This window comes from Vanellus vanellus (assembly GCF_965231255.1).
Source record: "Vanellus vanellus genome assembly, chromosome: 4".
Taxonomy (NCBI): Eukaryota; Metazoa; Chordata; class Aves; order Charadriiformes; family Charadriidae; genus Vanellus; species Vanellus vanellus.
In genome coordinates this window covers 18,494,496-18,514,564 of record NC_138909.1, presented here as the reverse complement: position 1 = coordinate 18,514,564, position 20,069 = coordinate 18,494,496, and the positions used below count along the sequence as shown (strand labels likewise).

Genomic DNA, 20,069 nt, shown 5'->3' with positions numbered 1-20,069 from the left:
GTAAATTTACGGTTTCATGTAAATACATTCTTATAGATGGCCAACTGCTAAAATGAGTAGTAAAAAGCAAGAAAATTTAGGAGTTTCTTGGTAAATATGTGCAATACTGTGTCAAAGCCTGTTCAAAATGTGAGTAGTTTACCTTAAGTTGATTATTTCCTTTCTCAGAAGCCACTGTTTTGTATTGAAATTTATATTATTTTCAGATCAGAACACAGTCTCTGTGATCACATTTATAACTCTTTAAATGTTGAAATGTTAAGGAGCAGCTACAACTACCCGAGCTGTAGATTTCTACAGTTTTAAGTCTCCTCACTGCTTCTGATTAAAAAGGAAAAATGTGTAAGTAAACTAAAGGTACAGAACACTTTCTGACAATTTTTGTACTCTGAAGCTTTCATTTTCCCCAGCAGCACTACGTATTGCCAATCAAGGCAATACAATAATTAGTGATTGGGTCAGCATTTACATTATGCATAATTCTGCCGGTAAAATCCTTTGCATCGCAATCATTCTGTTTTCAAATAGTTTAATTTTATGTCAGATGACAACTGAAAATATGTCAGACAGGAAGCCACTACACCCAGTACCCGTGTTTGGAGAGCACGTCGAGAGTTTGCCCATCCGGCTCTGCAGGGCTTGCCAGTGGCCACCCATTCCCCCTCCTCTCATATGTCAAAACCTCAGCTTGGGACCACTGATGTAGTTTTACTGGAACGCACCGGCTGCATAGGAGAAAACCGGGTCAGCTACAAGATAGAGGATAAGCTGTGCGTGTGGATTTTTCATGGAAGGTGGCAGGTACACCAGTACAGCTAGGCAAGTGTTCCCACATAATGTTACTGTAGTGCACGCGCAACTCCTCAATAAACTCAAGAGGAGGGATGACTGGTGAGGAGTCCGTAGACCACAGCCAAAATTAAGCAACAGATCTTTAAAATACAGCAAATCTTATTGCATGAAATAATAATGGGGAGTGATAAGGGCAGAGGTCCTTGTTGGAAGTGCTGCTGCATCTGAACCAAGTGGAAGGAGACGAACTACCATTGCTGTGTATGGCCAGGGGAAAAGCTGGGCTGCCAGGAAAGGGCTGCTGCAGCCTACAGACTCTTACAAATGTGATACCATCCTGATTAGCTGTACACTTCAATTTGGTCGCCATAAAAAGACTAAGAACTCACGGTAGCAGCAATAACAGGACAGTGAAGATGTCTTGCAGTCACATGGAGAAAATGCAAATTTCAGTACAAGGATTATGCAAACTGGCAGAATAAGTAAGTACACAGCCATCTTTATTTAAAATTAGTGTTTCTACCCCTCGAGCTTGGTAAGAAAAAACTTGATGGCATTAATCAAGTGCATTCTAGAGCCATAATGATTCCCAAATAGAAAAAGGTGCAAGACATGCACTGGGATGAAGAGGACGTTTTTGTTGCTGTCTCACATGGACTGTGACAACATTAGCTGTTGAGATCGCATTGGTGTCCTGATAAGCATCACTTTGGACTGAATTACTTTTCAGTGAATGTAGGTGCTAATTAAAGTATGGAACCATTATTTTTTTCAGGTTAAGCCATTAAATATTAGTTTCATTGTTTAATAAATTCATAGCTAGAATGTGCAGAAAGACTGAATAGTCTCTTGAAGAAACGAATAGTGGCATAATTTTTATGGCAAAGAGAACTGAGGCATGCTAGACATTTCAGCAAAGCACATTAATACTAAGCATTAAATATACAAGGATGGCATTCATTTGTGTGATCATAAACAAAAGTACAAAGGAAGATCTTGAAAAAGAATCAAGTCAAATGATTCTGATCTGAATCAGAAATTCTGAAACTGATCAAGTCAGTTTGTCAAGCTACTGAACAGTGGGAATTGCGTTTTTCATTCTGGCTTTAAGAGAACTTCTTCATGAAGTGCAGTTTCAGGTATGCAATGGTAAGGAAGATTACTGTCATGCAGGCGAGAGCCAGGTGATTCTGCCACAGACCCCAGCTACTCGCATCAATGCCTTGACTTTTCAGATATTCATCGCCAGTGCACCACCTACGGATAAATACACACACATTTATAAACTCAGTCAGTTTGGAGTACCTAGGAAGATCTGTAGAAGTTGTAGTGTGATTTCATGTCTATAGTAGGCCAGGTAAACACCAGCTGCGTGTTACTATTTTATTTTCTATTTGTAAATTTCTTTGTCTTATAGCTACAATCAGTTTCCTGTGGGAAGCTGAAATGGATTTTCTGAGGCTGTATAATTGTAGAGTGTGTGTCTGTTTCAGTGGACGCAGTTTAAAAAGTGAGAAGCATAATGCCAGATATTTCTAGTGTTATAAATAATAAATAGGACAATAAGCAGAATGTTCTCTGCAGACCGAATGAAAAAACCCAGCCAAAACTTCATTTTACATATAAAAATTCACAGATTCTGCTGGTCATCTGTGAGTAACTCACAAACACACTAATGCAATAGGACTTTGTAAGTTACTGGTAGTGGGATTCATTTTAATGTAGAAAAATACTTACGGCTGGTTAAATTTGAAACTTGTGTTGTTACCATTGTTGCAAAAGTTCAGACCAGTCAATTCATTGATTTGTAAAGCCTTTTAAAATAAAAGAAACGACGACAACAGAAATTAGTTGGCAAAGAAATGATACATTAACAAGATAGAGACATAATTCAATTTAAATTTATTCTAAAAATGTGATGGTATCACTATTTATTATGTTGGCTAAATCCCCATTTTTTAACCAAGCAGCATAGTTCTTTCTTTTAAGAGAGGAATGTATGCAGTCCACACATGTCACTGGGCTTTAACACTTCCCCCAGGCTACACTGTTTCTGCACAGGCACACTAAAGCCCAAATTTATCTGTGAAACTTGGCTTAAATTATCAAAAAATAGGAGAAAAGTTTTAGGTTGACAAGTTTTTGTTTGATTGATGGAAAAGCGAAGAATTGGTTTTTTAGGGATAACATTGTTCTTTACTCATTGTTTTTGTCCAGCTGCATTCCAGTGGATGTAGTTGTTGAGTGTCTCTCTCACAAGGTGTTTCCCAGTTACAGAAATGAGCTCTTCTAAACAGCAGTGGGTGCTGGGTGACGAGAAGCCTTTGTCGTTTCAAGATACGGCACTACGTTCTGAGATTGCTGTATTTAATTAGCTTATGGGCTCATTAGCCCATAAAGTTTGGAGTTTTCTTTATCATGAGTAAAGACAATCCTTTCTAGCAAATCTTTTCTAGGTCTGTACACAGGAAAATACAGCACTTACTGTCATTCCGTATCGAGGGATGCTAAAATATTTGAGCCAGGAGAGCCAGGACGCGAGGCTTGTGAGATTGACCAGCAACCCAGAGAAAATCTAGAGGCAAGGATTACAAAAAAGCCCCAACAACAACAAACCAAATTACAAATTACATGCTGTTACCGTATATTCTTCTCTAGCTCTTGACTCTGCTTCTTCAGATTAAAAACAAGTGGGAAGGCATTTCTAGAGGAAGAAATCTTACAGTGGAAGAACACAGGAGAGGGAAAGAATCATGTCTGCTACCTAACTTTGGGCCATAACCCTATGTGGTCCCTCTCCCAAAATGAATAATGGGGAATGCTTTCACCTGTGCATTAAGCCCAGATTCTTCCCGACTGTGGGTCCCACATGGGTTCACGTGAAGTGTCTGCTGTTGCTCGCGCGTGTGTGTAGCTGATGTAGCTACTGATCTGTGTAGCTCAGTTTGGCTTGTGTGCCCCAAGCCTGAGGCAATGTGGGTTTTGGCTGTTGGTTCAGCGCTGCCTCATTGTTTATGGTGCCTGTCTTCTAACTGTCGCTGGTTTTGTGTTGTCTGGTTCTAAAACGCCCGGTGGTTGGCTCTGCAGCTGGGGAGGGTAACTACAGTAGTGGTCTCGGAAAGCAGGAGGCTGCAGGTCGCATCCTCAGCCAGCCAAATTTGTCGTAGGCAAAGCTAAAGGAGCTTGAAGGAAATGTAGCCCTAGGATGCTTTTCTGCTTTTCAGGCAGTACACTGGCTGCCGGAGCCACAGAGAAGAGGGCAAAGGAACCACTCTCCCTCCCCCTCACAGCCAGCCCCCCTAACCCCCCCCATGCTTGTTAGTGTAAAGGACAAATCAGAATATTTGACCCCACAGTATCAAAATATTCAAATCAGAGAAATCAGGATAATCAACATGCTCAACCCCACAGGTTTTTTGCAGAATTCAGCTGAACTCTGTGCTGGTAGGATTTCTAGATTTCAGCATTGCTAGGATTTCAGAATTCAGTCTAGAAAACTGAATAATGCTACTCACAATCATAAAAACAAATGTGATAGTCATGAGCAGGTTTGCTACAGCGACCACGCTCTGTCCTGCTGCAATGGCTAGTGCCATAGAAGTGGCTGTGTAGGACACCATCATAAGGGTAAACATCATTGTAAAGAAGGCTTCTACTGTTGGTTTCAAACCTTAAAGATCAGAACAAGAAGGGTTTCAGTATGATCCTGCCAAAAGTTTCACCATAACCCAAACAGTACCCTGACTTACATAGTGTATCCTGCCTACAGCATACATTTTGTCTGACAGCATAGGCTACGTCTCTGAGACCCAAGATTGCAGTGGGACATGTTTTGAGGTCGACATTTGAAGGTGTTCTAGGGTTGTAAAAGTTGGTGCCAGCAGTTTTCAAAGTCTGCTCACTAATCAGAAGGCATTTCACCAAAAAGAACAAGCTGCTATTTATTCACACAATACTAAGTTGTTAAAACTTTTTCTTTGATAGGTGTTCTTGCAAGGATGGAAAAAGTATTTTGTAAAAGTCACTGGAAACTAAGATGGCCATAAATGAAAACAAATAAATCAAGCCTATGTAGTAATGGTTATGGCACGCTTCCTCCTAGGGACAGTGGAGATAAGACGTCACAGATTCTGAAAATGAATGCTTAAATCATTGAAAGTGTGTCTTTTCTGTAAACAGCATGGTATGCTAAAAGCAAGCTCCATGCCAATGTAGTCCTTTAGCCTATATAAATATACATGCATACATGCACATATATAAAATGCAAGGGCCTTGTTGATATATTGAGAGGGTTGTAATGGGGCTGTAGGAGACCATACTTGCCCAACATGAAGTAAATTATACAGGTGAAGATGATACTTGGAATAGTCCTCATGGGTATTAAATCAGCCATTAACTTTGAGATGAAATATGCAGATGTTCTGTAGTACCCACTGATATATTCATGTCTGAAACACAGACATATTTACAGCTTATTACAAATGTAATCACTAAAACCCAGTAAGATTATTTTCACCTGGAGGCAAATGAATTCTAGCTCAAACTGTAAAAAAAGAATTCTTTCATGGTTAGGCTGTAATGCAAATGTCCAGTGAGCCATACGCTATAGTAAGAGTGGCATTTTGATATGCAAATTAATATGGATACTTGTCCACATAATTTTTAGTAAACATACATGTTGTGTTGTCAAAACAGAGAGAGGGGGTAAAGCTTAAATAATTTTCATTTGCTGTACAGTGTAATCTGCATAGCTTTAAAGAATCCAGTTATGTAATATTTACTGTCCTCACAAACTCATTAATCAATACCTAAATTGAGTATTCAGGGTTTTTTTTCCTACATATGTGAATAATTTTAAACTCTGAGCCATTTGCAATCATAGGTACCGTTTGGGGGATTTGCAGACAACTGAAAGCAGACTAGAAGAGTGCATTTGCAATGAGCACTACCAGTGAAAGAATTTGAAAACTATGCAATTAAGTGACAGTTATAATTAAGTGTATGACAGTGTAATTAAATGACAGTTAGCTACAGTATGACAAACAAACTCTCTAACAGTAGTCCCTTGATAACCTTTTTGTATGTTTTACTTACATAAATATCTTTTTTTCCACAATGAAGAGTTCAATAGCTGAGATGCTGCTGAAACACTGGTTGGTGGTCAGAAAGAACATTGCACCCACTCTGCAAATAGCAAAACAGCAAGCTGTTATTAAAAATGTGATGTAAATGTAGTGTTCCCACTACAACGTACGTAAATCCAACTTTAGTGCCTGGAGCTTGGCAGGATGTGACCTCCCATCCCGAATTCCACCGGATAGGCTTGGCTACAAGTCTGAGTCCATAGTAAGCCTGAAGTAGATGCGGTACAGGCAGTATTTGTTATTTGCGTGCAAGGATAGCATGCTGTCTGATGCAGCCAAAGGATAGAAAATTAACTGATTTTCCTTATTTATTTTTTTAATGTACTTTCCTGACACAATAAAAATTCTCAGTCTGTGAGGCATTTGTCTGATGCAAGCTGTGAGGAACTGAGTAAGCAATGTGAGAAGTTGTTTTCACCTTTTCCACTAAAATTTAAGGCTTTGCTTTCCCACTTTCATATCCAATTTAAAACTGGGCTGTTTTTAAGTAAATGCTATGAAGTGTTTCAAGACTAAGAACCCAGAGCTTTCTTAGTTGCAAACCCATTTGTCAAGTCATGTACATACAGCTGTCAAAATGATACGTAGACCAGAATAAAGTCTAGCTTTAGATGTACCTTCTGACTTACTGCTGTAAATTCAAGTGTTTATATAGAAGCAGTTGCAAGATCAAAGCTTTAGTTACCCAGGTTTATGTAGCCAAGTCCATATGTTTTAATCTTTAATCTTTTTATCTTCCAGAAATCCTTGCAGGAAAGAAGTTAAAATGCTGCCATGCTGAATTAAGCCTTTTTAATATGATATCTGCTGTCATCATTTTCAGCAACCTGACTGGCACCGAAAAATGTCATCCTACAGAAGCAGCGTTACTCCGTTTGGACTGCTTGTCCAGGTTACAGCATGGCAGGGCAGAACTTCATCACCTTCTTGGTTCTACAGGGACATTCCTAGAGGTAGAACAACATCCTCACTTCGAAGTCACTAACGTAGGCTTGGCCTTACCTACTGATGTGAAGGGAAGCATTTGCTTTAAGGAGGTAGATATATTTCATAAAGAGCTTGTGGGCTCCTTCTCAGCCTCCAAGCTGTTTGTTATCCTATCGCAACAACGAGGGAGCTTTATCAAATTTTTGGATATCCATTACCTAAACTGACTAACCTGTTCTGCAGTCCAGCGGAGTCCTCTTGAAGTCCAAAGAAAATGGCGCCTACAACCAATCCTAGGAAAGCCGTAACACACAGCTAAATGTAAAAAAGAAGAGGAAAAGTATTATTCTCATTGCTTTCAAATCTTCAGTAGTTTTTTTTTTAAATATGTAGCAGGTGAGTGTAGATTGGCAGGAAGCGTTTTCAGAAAGGGGAAAAGCTATCCAAGCTGGGAAGTCAATGGGGGATTAGCAACCTGCGGCACAGCAGTACTTTGAGTCTTGCACCCCGGTGTTCTTGGAGAGGTGTCTGTGAGACACAGCAGCTCCCTCAGCGGAGGCCAGCTGCTGCTGCCTCACGTGGGCAAGACACTGGGACAGATAGAAAGAAGGGACGATACAGGAGCTTCAGCTGCTGCTCACTCTTCTGTGGTGGCACTGGCAGGAGGCACATTCCTGCAGCAGTATCACAGATTTTCCCTAACCTCCTGCCAGGCCAGATCTATGACCTGAGGGAACTGCTCTTGGAGTGCCGGGAGGGTGCTAGCACCAGCAATGGGAGGAGAACAATAGCAGGGGCTTGGTGGGGCAGGTTAGAAGGAGGGAATAACACCTTTCCCCAGAGGAGCCCCATTTCTTCACAGAAAGGGTTGTCAAACACTGGAACAGGCTGCCCAGAGAAGTGGTGGAATTGCCATCCGTGGAGATATTTAAAAGATGGGTAGATGTGGTGCTGAGGGACATGGTTTAGTGGTGGTTTTGGCAGTGTTCAGTTAATGGTTGGATTTGATGATCTTAAAGTCACCTCCAACCTAGACAATGCTATGATTCTATGATCAAATGCACCTCAGACAAGCTCCTTTCCCCCACCACTGTTTCAACCATTCTTGGATGCTGTGATGAAGTTAATTGGTGATGTATTGCAACATCACTCCTTTCTCATACATCTACTGATACTCTCCACTGTTAATCCTTATTGGGACAGTCGGTGACTCCCCATCTGCTGTCAGTGACAAGTGTAATTTCAGTACTAGGGCTCACCCCCACATTTCAGTGCAGTGCTTCTGTGGTGGTTTCTCTGAAGCCACCTCAATGCTACTTTGAACTTGGCAACCAATAACAGAAAGCAGTCTTTTCTGACTGCTGGGTTGGGGATGACAGTTTATTTTCTTGCTCCACAGTGTGTAATTGCTGGGCTCTATCACACATCTTATTCATGGGATAGTTTTTAACATGAGCAAGATACTACGATTGGGCTATAGGTGTACTGATATTTGCAGTCTGTAACACAATTTAAATAGCAAAGATATCAGCTCCCTGAAGGATATAATTTGAAAGACTGAAGTGTATACATCACACTTTTTTAATGCTAAAGACAACTGATAAAAATTTGAGCAAAAGTGACGGTATCAGGCAGTTCTGTCATTTTTAAGCCCCAGCAATGCATGAGTCTTAACACTATAAACCACTTGATCCACGGTACCCTATCACTAAGATCCTGCCAAAAGGAGCAAATGTCAGGGATAATTCAGCTCCTAAGCCAATTGCAGTGGAAAGCAGGGATCATATCAAGACCAATTTGGAGCAGATTAATGAAAAAAGGCTTAATGAGCCATGTACCTCTCAAAGAATGCTTGTGAAATCCATCCCTAATGAGGGTGGGGAGGTAGAAAAGATTGTGAGAAACAAGTCAGGACCATTAACCTTGGGGTATTATGGGATCCTTGAGAGTCTAATTCTTGTCACAAGGTCAAGCTTTTACAAAGCAATTATTAAGGATCTCCATAGTATCAACATACAGACACACACACATACTCAAAGCCTTTTAACCTCAGGGATTCTGGACTCATTTCCCCTCCACACTGGCCATTTGTTCACTCATTATATAAACCATGATGAAGATAATTTCTGTCCCTGGCTCAGGACCAATTTTTCCATTGGCTCCTCTAGAATTGCTGAGAATTACAGTGGGAGTTTTGCTGGTGCTGGAACTGCAGAGTTTGGATCATGAATTAGGGGATTCCTGAGGATTAGTCGTTTTGCAGAGGTCAGCCAGGCATTCTTTATTTTTGAAGGCAATGTGCAGCTTTGAAGAAATCAACACTTTTGGTGTTGATTCTTCTGAAAAAGCAGTACTAACAGGGTCAGTCATGTAGAACATGCTGATCTTCCGTGACAGGTGTTAGACCCTATTGTGGTCTTCATCACATCTTCTCCAGAAGACATTATCACTATTATGAACAGTCAAATGACCAAACAACACACACATTACAAGACTGTGAAAATATTTTTACATTTGAGCCAACTGCCAGCACTTCTTTGTGTGCTGAAGTTTAATTAAGTTATGCAAGCGTAGCCTGTTAACTTCCGCTGGTGGGGGAGAAGATTTGAGGCCAAAGCCCATAGTACCTGGACAATTAGAGTTTGAAGAATGTTCATGAGAAAATGTGTGAACTACTTGGGAGATAATCTGCTCCTGGCTGGGAGCAGCAGAATAACCTGCTGGAAAAGATCTTGTCTCCCAAAGCCTTTCAGTAGTCCAGAATTAATTACTGAACAGTCCCTCATGCTGCTCATTTGGGAGCATTCAGGACACCTTCTACTGAATCATATTTCCGGACCTTGAACACTCTATATTCTGATGTTTAGTGCAGCCAAAATATCAAGAGGCAAAACTATCCCAACGACTTCTCTAATACAGGAATGGAACAAATTCAATGTATACCACAAAAGGATAGATTCAAATAGCGTTACCTGAGCTATGGAAGCTTGAGGGTTTCCTATCAGATTTTTAAATGTGCGCTTGGACACCCATTTCAGCTGATGAAGGAAGGAATTGGCATATGTGATTTGTCGGAAAACTGCTTTTGTTTTCTTTTTATCTCCCAAAGAAATATTCTCCAATACTGCTTTTGTCTCTTGGTAGTAGGCAGAGTTGGAGTATGTTTCTGCTAACTTCTCAGCCAAGGTTTTATCATATTCAGGACGTTCTTCTGCTGAAAAGATTAAAAAGAAATACAACTGTTTCTGTAAGGGACAGAAAGATTATTTAGGAGTTAAGGCAGGAGAGTTATGTTGGGGTGGGAGAGTTACTAACAAACCAGAAGAATTAATATGCACATTTAGTTCCAGTGATTCATTGCACTCAGTCTTATAGCATGCAATTCAAAACAGTCAATAGAAATAAGACCAAACCTCTGTGTTTGTCTGTGCAACCTGTCCCACAGGCAGCAGTTTCACAGCAGAATGACTAGGTAAACCCTTGTCTGCCGATGAAGTTTCAAACTTGCAGCAGCCTGACTTTTAATCAAAAAGTGATTCCTCCTTGCCCCAGGTTTCTGTAAGTGATCTGTTTCACAGATCTGATGAGATAACCTTAGACCTCACAGACTTTTAGATACAGGTAATCCTGCGCATGTCTACTTCAGTTAAACTTTGGAGTCTGTCAAAGAAATTTCAGCTGGAGCTCCTTTTTTTTCTCAACTGTAGTCCCATGTACACTTTTCCAATGACAAATACATGTTGCCAGCTATATTAGTCAGACCCTGAACACAGTCATCATTTTTGTAAAATGCTGGTTGCTTCTTTGGTAAAGGACATAGTGAAACTGTGTGTTTGGGCATATAGCGTATTCATTATTTCATTTCCCTTTTCATTCGTGTGAAAAGATAGTGTGCTATTAATAAGTAGCAACAGACAGGGTGAAAAAGCATGCTACTGAATGTAGCTGAGATTTGATTTGTTAGTTTGGGGATAATTTCTGCCTTACTGCAACTTCATGGAAGCATCAGGACATTGGTCCCCTACCTCTACCCCCTCTTTCCACCCTATTCAGAGGAAGGAAAACAGTAATTTCATAACAGATAAACCATTCCATTAGGTAAAAAATACAAGTCATAACTGCATTATGTCCCTAACTAGAACAATTGTCCTGGTTTATTGTCTCTACTTCTGCAGGACCTCAGTTGGTTTGCCTCAAAGATGAAAAAAGCTCTTTCTCTGTGTTGAGAGGTAACAAAACAGTTTCTTATATTTCCAGATATTATAACTTCAACACGGGAAAATATTCTTTCACCTTTAACATCTTGTGATTTGAGTATGACACAAAAGTGTACACGTGAGTTTATGAAGAATTGGATAGCAATGATAAATTACTAAATACCTATTTATGAGAGGCAAACTATTCTTGCATAGACAGGAATATTTCATATAGTAGGGTTGTATGTGAATTTAGTGCTTATTTCAGGTTATGCTAATTATCTTCCACGTATAAACAAAAAGGATTTAGGAATGGTGTGGGGTTTGGGGTTTTTTTCCCTTTAAAGCAACATGGATCAGCAGTACCTAATAGTCCTATGCACACAAATAACCATACGCTTGTGCAACATGGTTATTCCTTGTTTGACACCTGTAAGTGATTTTTCCATGTTGTGCTGGACACTTTCTGGCAAAATACATATTATGATAATTTCACGCAGCTCTGGGTTTCATACCTGTGTCAGGTTCATTGATCTTGCTCATTGCCACTGCAGTGGAGTCTCCATTAATGACGTCCAGGAAAAAGTCAGCAGGGTTGTTGTACGGCTCACACTGGTAGCCTGCAGCGACAGCATTACAAGCCCTAAGTGGTGGTTATGTGACTGACAGAAGGCTGTGCATGGCCATCATGAACACAGCCATGCCATTGTGCTCATTCAGCAACCTGCGCCATAAGCACTGCAGGTTTCAAAAGGTTGGTGCTTACCCAAAAGCTGAATGGCACTGCCGGACAGTTCTATCAGTGAAAGCAAGGTGACAGCTGGCAATGTGCCCTTCTCAACCCTAGCCTGGGCTTTGTCTAATTAAGATGCGTCCAGGAACAGTTGATTAGAGGTCAGCCCTATCATCCAAACCCACATATGGGTCAAAAGGTGAAACACCAAGAGAAATGCTTAGTCTGTTAAAATCCTGGGCTTGCTAATACACACTATGTCCAATTCTGATCAAGCACTATTGGCATTTTATTTAAGTTAGTGCAAACTAAAGATGTTACTGCAGTTGGCCCTGCTGTGAGTTGTGCTCACCGGTAGACTGGAAGTAGTCAATGGCGTTCTGAGCGGGCCCGTGGTACAGCACTCTCCCCGCAGCCAGCAGTGTCAAGTTGTCAAACAGTCGGAATATGGAGTACCGAGGCTGGTGGATGGAGAAGATTATTGTTTTTCCGTGTTTTGACATCCTGAATGTGAAGTGAGGAATGACACAGAAGTTAGCTTTGCAAGTTGATTCAGCATTTAGATAAGAGAATCTGCAAGTTCAGTTAAGCCTTGGTTCAGTTTGATTAATTTGTTGTGTGAGGAAAGGGGAAAACAGAAGAAAAAGAAAATATTTAGTTCATATTTATAGTGTCTGTGTGAGAAAAGAAAAATCCCTCTCACTGGGAATGTTGTTGGAGGGGAAGGTCCTGGGAAGATTTTGATGCAAACAGAAAACTCTGGAGAGGCATTTGAGTCCTCTTTGCCTGTAGTAAATGCAAAATGATGTAAAATTTGCAAATAGAGTGTGTGTTGTGCTTGTTTTCCCTAAGACAGGCCTGAGATTTTGTGATGGGGAAACAGCTAGCTGTGTTCTAACTACCATCTGTGTTAAAATCAATCACCTTACCACACTGTACAACAGGCGTTTTTATCACCTTTCTGGCCCAGGCAGACACGAAAATAAATGAAGCTGTCCATGACAGCTATCACAGACAAATTGCAGTCCCGGCATGCAGACACTTCGTGCAAGGCACTTCGTGAACTGCTGTGAGCAGCTACTTTGGAGTGAGAGAATTCATAGCACTAATACCCCCTTTGCAGCCTTGACTCACTGGTAAACAATTACATGTCTGATTTCCCTGTTTGTTCATTCTAATTGCAATTTAAGTCAAATACAATTGAATTGTAGCAGCGTCGAGTGGTGAAAACAGGAAGCTGTTTACCAAGGCCATCACCTTTTCAGTAGCAGTAGGACAGCATTAGCAGTGCTGGCATCAAGTCCCGTAGTTGGCTCATCCAAAAACAAGATGGCAGGATCCGTGATGAGCTCCATCCCAATATTGGTCCTTTTGCGCTCTCCTCCGGACACTCCGCGAGTGAACTGGGTGCCAACCTGTCACAAAACAAGAAACTCGTCTCATTTGGCCTGATAACAAATACTTGAGTGAACGGCATCCTACCAACATGGCAGCATTTGGGAAGAATTGTAAGAAACTTTGACCCTACTCTCAGGTACAGATGTAGATGTTACTTCACACATAGGCTATTTCTTAATTATAGTATTACTTGAGGTGTTCTCTTTTTCTCCAGCCACAGACTACCTTACCTCTTCCTCACAATGTAATAGCATATGGCAGTATCAGTGCAGAGTCTGTACAGATGGCCATACAGAAATGTTATTAATTGTACTACTGAAATAGTCCGTTTAATTTTACTTTATTTCATCTGCCACGCTGAGACATTTGGTTAATTAAATAAATCACTTAATATTTGTTCATGATTTTAGCACCATATTTACACGCCTTACCTTGGAATCTGCCACTTTGCTCAAGCCCAGTTCCTTGATGATCTGATTCACACGTTCATTTTTTTCCTCTTCCTTCACTGACTTTGGCAAACGGAGCGCTGCTGAGAACTTCAAATTTTCTCTTACCGTCAGGGTTCCCATCACCACATCATCCTTCATTAAAAAAAATAAATAGATACTTGGCTTAGCAATTTCTACTTTTTTCTCTGAGAACTGCATCTACCTGTGTTTTATGTTGTCCTTGCATGCAGAGGGACAGTAGCAACTGCCAGAACATGCGGTAAGGTACATCTTCAATGCCTGTGTCATAGCAGAGAGTTGATTTCATGCACGTAATTATATGTGCCTTTATTCATAAAGCAACGCAATATAGGAACATCCTCCATCATGCATGACATCAAAATGCATAAATAGCAATGTATTCAAAACGATCCCTCGTGTATTCTTACCTTATGCATTTTTTTTGGAGGTGTTGAGTGAGATACTGAAAGGCTAAAGGCACCCAAGGAGCAGCTACAGCTTGGGTCACTATCCCTGTGTGTTTGTTAGTGCAGCCTCAGCCCACCACAGGTAAGAGCAGAAAGGAAGGAAAAGAGAGGTTGGGTCCATGTGGGGTAGGGTGAAGGTTTTCCAAGCTTGTTTCAGCAAAGGAGGAAGGAGGGTTGATTTTTCAGATATTGCCTGCTTGTCTCTTGCAAAAGGAATCTGTCAGATGGAGGAAGTTCAGAGAGTTATGTGTGTTTTGAAAGACTACCTTTCTGTTAAATGCTGACCGTACTTTTATAAGGGGTTTTCATAGATGCGCCTCTTCAGGTCTTGATAAACTGCAAGCATGCTGCTGAGCACAAGTAGTGGGGAGGGGAAAGAAATGAAGAGGGATGCAGTTTTCCTTCTTTTGTCCTTCACATCTTTCTCCCCAGCCCACCCTGGAAAGGCAAAGGTCTTCTCAGAACGGGACATAGTGACATTGGCCTGGGGCAAGTGGAGGTATAAGCTGTATATTACCAGAAAGAACCATACTTGGAAAATACTCCATGCATATTGGTAGCCTACGGCTGTTCCCCCAAAAGGAGGGATCCAATGTGTCCGCTCCCATTGACTGTAGAACATTAAAGAAAGTGACTCATACGAAGCAGAGTCTCTTTTCCAGAGAGGGTGGACATGTGGAGAGTTGCTACTGCACCAGCCTCAATTCTTGGTTCAAGGCAAGGTATTTGCAGCACTGCAGCAACTTCTTACAACTGTAGTCAGAAGGGGACAATAAAATCCATAGAGTGATAAAAATTGCTTACCTGCACTACGTATCCAGAGGTACATTTAAAGTTGGCAGGCTGAGGAGCTCCATTGACCAAAATGTCTCCAGAAAGCCCATGGGGATCCTTTCTTGCAGCCAAAATGTCAAGTAGGCTAGGAGAAAAGTTGATTACTTTGTCAGATGAGCATGCAGGAGGTAAGCTTTCTGAATCACGAACCCAGTTCATGGAACGAACAGCTACATAAAAGCATCCCATGTTAAACATTTGCTATTTAGAAAACTCCCAGCAACTTTCAAGGGCTGAGTTTCTTTTGTCCTGGTTTCCTAAGGAAATTAGATCTATGCATTTTCATAGTGCATTTGTGTCCATTCATTCAATAATATGTTTAAACTAGAATGATATGTAAAGATCATGTTTCAGGAAAGTGTGGACTAAAATGGGATTACATCTTTGTAAACCAATTGTCATTTTTGAATTCAGGCATTTCTCAGAAAACAGTGAGATTTGTGCAGACCTAAATGAAAACAAAATCTTTTCCTCAAAGTATTGTCCATAACTGCTAAATATGTGCAGGTTCATTTTCTCCTTGGTGTAATTTCTGTGTAGGGCAAAGAGGGCACTTACGAAGATTTACCACTGCCAGTGGGTCCCAAAATTGCATTCAGTCCTGGTCTCATGATGCCACTATAAGACAAAACAGATAGGTTTTACAAAATAGATAGGGTGTTTTTCTCTCTCATCTGGTAGGCTAGCGTAAATTATCTGTACTTCTGCATCCCATTAATTTTGGAATTAATGAAGCTGCCTGATCACAAACAATATTTATGATCGGTCAAACTATACCTTAATTTTCATTCCTAATTCAAGAAGAGCTAATCTTCATATAATGAAGACAACACAGAAACTTGAGTAAAATGTAGCAAAACCTGTATGCATGTTTTTCCCCCATGGATCTCTAGAAGTGAAACACACACTTGCTTTAACCCCATTCAGTTCTAAAGGTATTATTCTCTTAGCAGAAAGAATAATGGTCCCTGTAGACAGAACATACTAGGGATTTCTCTGGAGTTACAGGAACTGGAGCTTATCGTTTCTCTGTATCTGATTTTAAGCCATATGAAACCCAAAAGACAGATAGAAAAGGTATTTAAGTATTTGGGGGAAAGTTCCTATACAAATTATACCATATATGGCAATACTGCTGCCTTTTTTTTATTCTTTTGCTGGAGCATGTGAAGGCATCACTGCTGTTTTTCCTGATTAGCCCCTAAAAGCTGCACTCAGCAAGCTTTGGTGCACACAAGAATCACACTGCACATACAAATGCCTGTCTGTATGTTATGATACCCGGTTTGTCTCGAACTGCACTCAGGTACTGGTTGTTATGAGCAATCCAGGTATTAGTGATCTGAGTACTTGGCTGTGGGTCTGGCCCAGTAGAGCTGTTCTTAGGGTCTAATGACATGCAGCCTAGGAGGCTTGGTTTTGCTCTTCCTGATGCATATTTTTTTCCTTCAGTTTCTGGTTGTGGAAATTTATGGTTCCACAGATTAAGCAGCATACACATTATACATACATTATGTTACGTTATTTGTGATTTTAACACAAAAACCCAACATGTAACAAAACAAATGCAGACATTGCATTTTCTAAAAGGGAAAAGCGTAATGTGTGTTGAATGTTGGTCTTTTACAATAAGCCACAAGAGGGGCCTTCTGCTCACATCGTTGCAAATGACCAATGTCAGTCAATTGAGTTACCATAACGTACGGACCTTGAGGAGGGTAGGAAAGATTTTAAGAGCTCATGTTTAGGAGGTGTGGAAATTGCATGGGAAAAGAGCAGGACAGACAGAGCTATACAAAAGGGTGAATATTTATGATAGAAATTGGAGTTCGGGAGCTGAAAGTCACGGGTCACTTGGAATGGCATGTTCTACAAGTACTTGCCACTTAGTTTAACTATTGAACTGTGAATGGGCAAACCCTATGCATAGATTATTGAACAAAGGCTGTAACAACATGATTCCTTTACTGCAGTAGTGCTCAAAGTTGGGGGGAAAAAAAAAAGAGAGAAAACTTTACATCTCTTCAAAGTTAACCTAACCCTCGTTTATATTACTGTCTTAAACATTTTAAGTTAAACCCCCCAACATTAACCTTCCTGAAGGCCACCTTAGGGAAGGAGCCGCACACATGAAGGACAGGCTGTTGGTATCTCAGTTAAACACTACGGCACAGTGGGAGACTTGCCAGGTAGTGTAAAAGAAACACAACCCCATGCTGATAGCATCCAGGAAGGCTGTCCCACCCTGGGACCAGGACAGATGGCGCCCAGCAGCTCCCCGTTGTACAAGCCCAGCTCTAATGACTGAGGACCACTGGGGCCTAGCAGGAAGCTTAAGCACAGTTGATAGCAAACACGAAGCAACCATACATACATATAATTTTCCTAAATCTTGATCAAATTCTGTCTATTGTGCTCAGTGGCTGAGTGACATGAGTGGACTCAACTGTCCGGACAGAAATAAAACACACACGTACTCTGAAAAGATGTTTAAATACATACTTGACGTTTCTCAAAACTTCTTTATCAGCCATTTTTTGGCAACACAGGAACCCAGTCTTTATCTTCACATGGTAGCAGACATTGCGGAAAGTCAGTACGCTTCCTCCCTTGCCAGCTGAGTCTGGAAAGGACTGCATTCTGCCAGGGATGCCATTTGTATTTGAGTCTGACATCTGAATACTTAGGTGTGGCTGGCCTTCTTCCATTTTTCCTCTATAAATGAAAAAACAGGAAGGGGGAAGATTTGATTAGGTATGGAGAGGAAAGATGTGTCTGTTGGGTCCAGTGTTCAGCACTGGATGTACTCTGGGCCTTGCAGATGTCCATCTAGATCTCAGCCTTTCAGATAGGAAGTTTGAGTCCTGTGGGCTCAGACCTTGAGCTGATATGGAGCTGATGGGGAGCTGGGTCTGCCACATGCAGTGTTGGGGAGATAGAAGAGTCTCTGTCCACCCTGTGGTGGTGGGTTGACCTTGGCTGGCCGTCAGATGGCCACCCAGCTGTCTGCTCAGGTGAATCTTGGTTCCACTGCCTGGAGCTTTCTCACTCCACTCTGACAGCTGCTGCACAGCGTCTTTTACCCTTAAATAGGTTTTCAGAGAGGTGCTACCAGCATCACTGACACACTTGGCTTTGGCCAGCAGCGGGTCCACTGGCACTGGCTGGAGGTGTCCGTGTCCAGCATGGGGCAACCCCAGGTCCTTTCTCATAGAGGCCCCTCGGCAGCCCATCCTGCGCAGCACCTGGCCACGGGCACCAACTGCATCTGTTCTCCTGGTAGGAGGGAGTAGGTACCTCTCACAGTGGGCACTAGCATGACATTATGCTCTTTCTGGAGGGCTGCCTCTGGCAGAGAGGTCTGTACATAAACTGCACCCTTGTTGGAAACCACAGGTACAAGAGGTGACTCACCAAAAGATCGGCTCAAAATTATTGAGGTCCAAAAGGACCTGGCCTTTGGCCCATCCACTTTGTCAGACTTCTTTCTACATTTAAATGTGCTTAGAGTCTGCCCATTAGACATTCTTTTCAAGGGGTGGTTTGAAAGTAAAGATATTCCCGTCTCTGGCACTCCTGTGCAATGGTAACGAAATTTATAAATTGTTGATTTATTTTTTTAATCCAAATAATTTTGCCAAAGGTATAGGAACATGGAAACTGACACTGCTGCCAAGTAATTATCTTCCTTGGATTTGTTTTCCATGTAAAACCTAGAAGATAGCTGTGGAATAATTAAAGTTATCTCACCTCCCTTGTCAGCCAGACTCCTGCCTGTGAACCATCCACCTGCACCATCCCCAGCTGTCTCTTGTACATACAGGCCTTTGTCCCCTTTAAGCACAAGGTCATTTAGCTGGTGGGCGGGATCTGGCCTATCTTTATATATCATGTTGACTCATCAGAGTCTAATTACTTTAATTGCAATTAGAGGAAATGTTAGTAATGCAGTACTTCATGGGAACCCAGAGGGGTGATGAGCAGTTAGGAGCTCTGGGATGATCAGTCCCATACCTTGGCATAGCTATACTGCTTGCAGCAAGGAAGAAGACAAATTATGAGACAGTTTCAGACATGCTGAATTAATTTGAGAGCAGTTAATAAAATGAGCCTTGCAAAAAAAGCCGTTTAATCTAACACAGTCATATGGTCACATAAAAAACAAAGCCCTTATCTTGTTGGTTTACTAAGGTTGCTTGACAGACAGCTGAACTCTCTTTGGTGGCTATCAGCACAGTGAAACTGCTGGAAGCCCTACTTTCAGCAACAGGCCTATCTGCATGTAAAGGCTGGTTCATCTGTCCCCCAGCGATGCTATCCCAAATCTAGCCCAAGGTTGCCTCTTATGACAAAACTGCAGTCTTCTGTGCTGGCAAAAATATCAGGTTTTATAAAAATATCATGTTTTAATAATCAGTAATCCTGGCCCGATTTTCCTACAATGAAAAGAAACTGTGTTCCAAATATATTTATAATGGGAGTAGCTTTAATTTAAGCTAAAATGGATTTTGAGTAAGTTGAACATCAATTAAATGTGGAACATTTAAAGCCCGGAGGCCTTTTATTCATGAACTGCCTACACTTTTCCCTGCTTGTGCTGGAGAAGACTTATCTACCTGCAGGAGGGCAGCTAATTTTATAAGGCTATTTATATAGTAGTTTCTGGGCTAATGTGGCAGGACATTAAACACTGCCATTTGAAAGGATGCTTTGGTAAAGTAGAGATGTGCTTTCAGAACTGCAGTGGCAACTTTTCACTTAAAGTCTTAAAGTCTAGCAGATGTTTGTTAGCATGCCGAGCAAGGTACCAAACACTCAGCCACAGAGACAACACCACAGGTAGACATTACAAAATCCCTTGAACTCTTGGATAACCAGCAGCATGACATGAATGCAGAATTCTTCAGACAGTGTGACTCTGACCTTGATATATCACTGCATCTATAAGATAGCTAGATCAGTATCTTACCTGATCAGATTTTTTTTCTCAGCTTAATGTTTCAGTATTACTGATGTAATGCTATGAGCAAATGGAAGTCTGACCTCAGGCATTATCAACAGATAGCTAAATTCGTTTCATTTGGGTTTGTTGTTTTTTTTTTTTTTTCTAAGACCAGCATAGAAAA

General features: G+C 41.2%; 1 protein-coding gene across 1 annotated transcript; it reads right to left on the bottom strand.

Annotated features, from left to right (window-relative positions):
* Positions 1-1,217: 1,217 nt before the first annotated feature.
* ABCG2 (ATP binding cassette subfamily G member 2 (JR blood group)) lies at positions 1,218-17,651 on the bottom strand (the record flags this gene model as incomplete). Its single annotated transcript, XM_082482962.1, has 15 exons — positions 1,218-2,049; positions 2,530-2,606; positions 3,278-3,367; positions 4,308-4,462; positions 5,116-5,240; positions 5,887-5,976; positions 7,096-7,178; positions 9,836-10,077; positions 11,575-11,679; positions 12,145-12,296; positions 13,050-13,207; positions 13,622-13,774; positions 14,914-15,028; positions 15,502-15,561; positions 17,446-17,651. 15 exons carry the CDS (start codon positions 17,649-17,651, stop codon positions 1,899-1,901), a joined length of 1,962 nt encoding a protein of 653 aa, XP_082339088.1. The 3' UTR covers positions 1,218-1,898.
* Between the last annotated feature and the right edge of the window lie 2,418 nt (positions 17,652-20,069).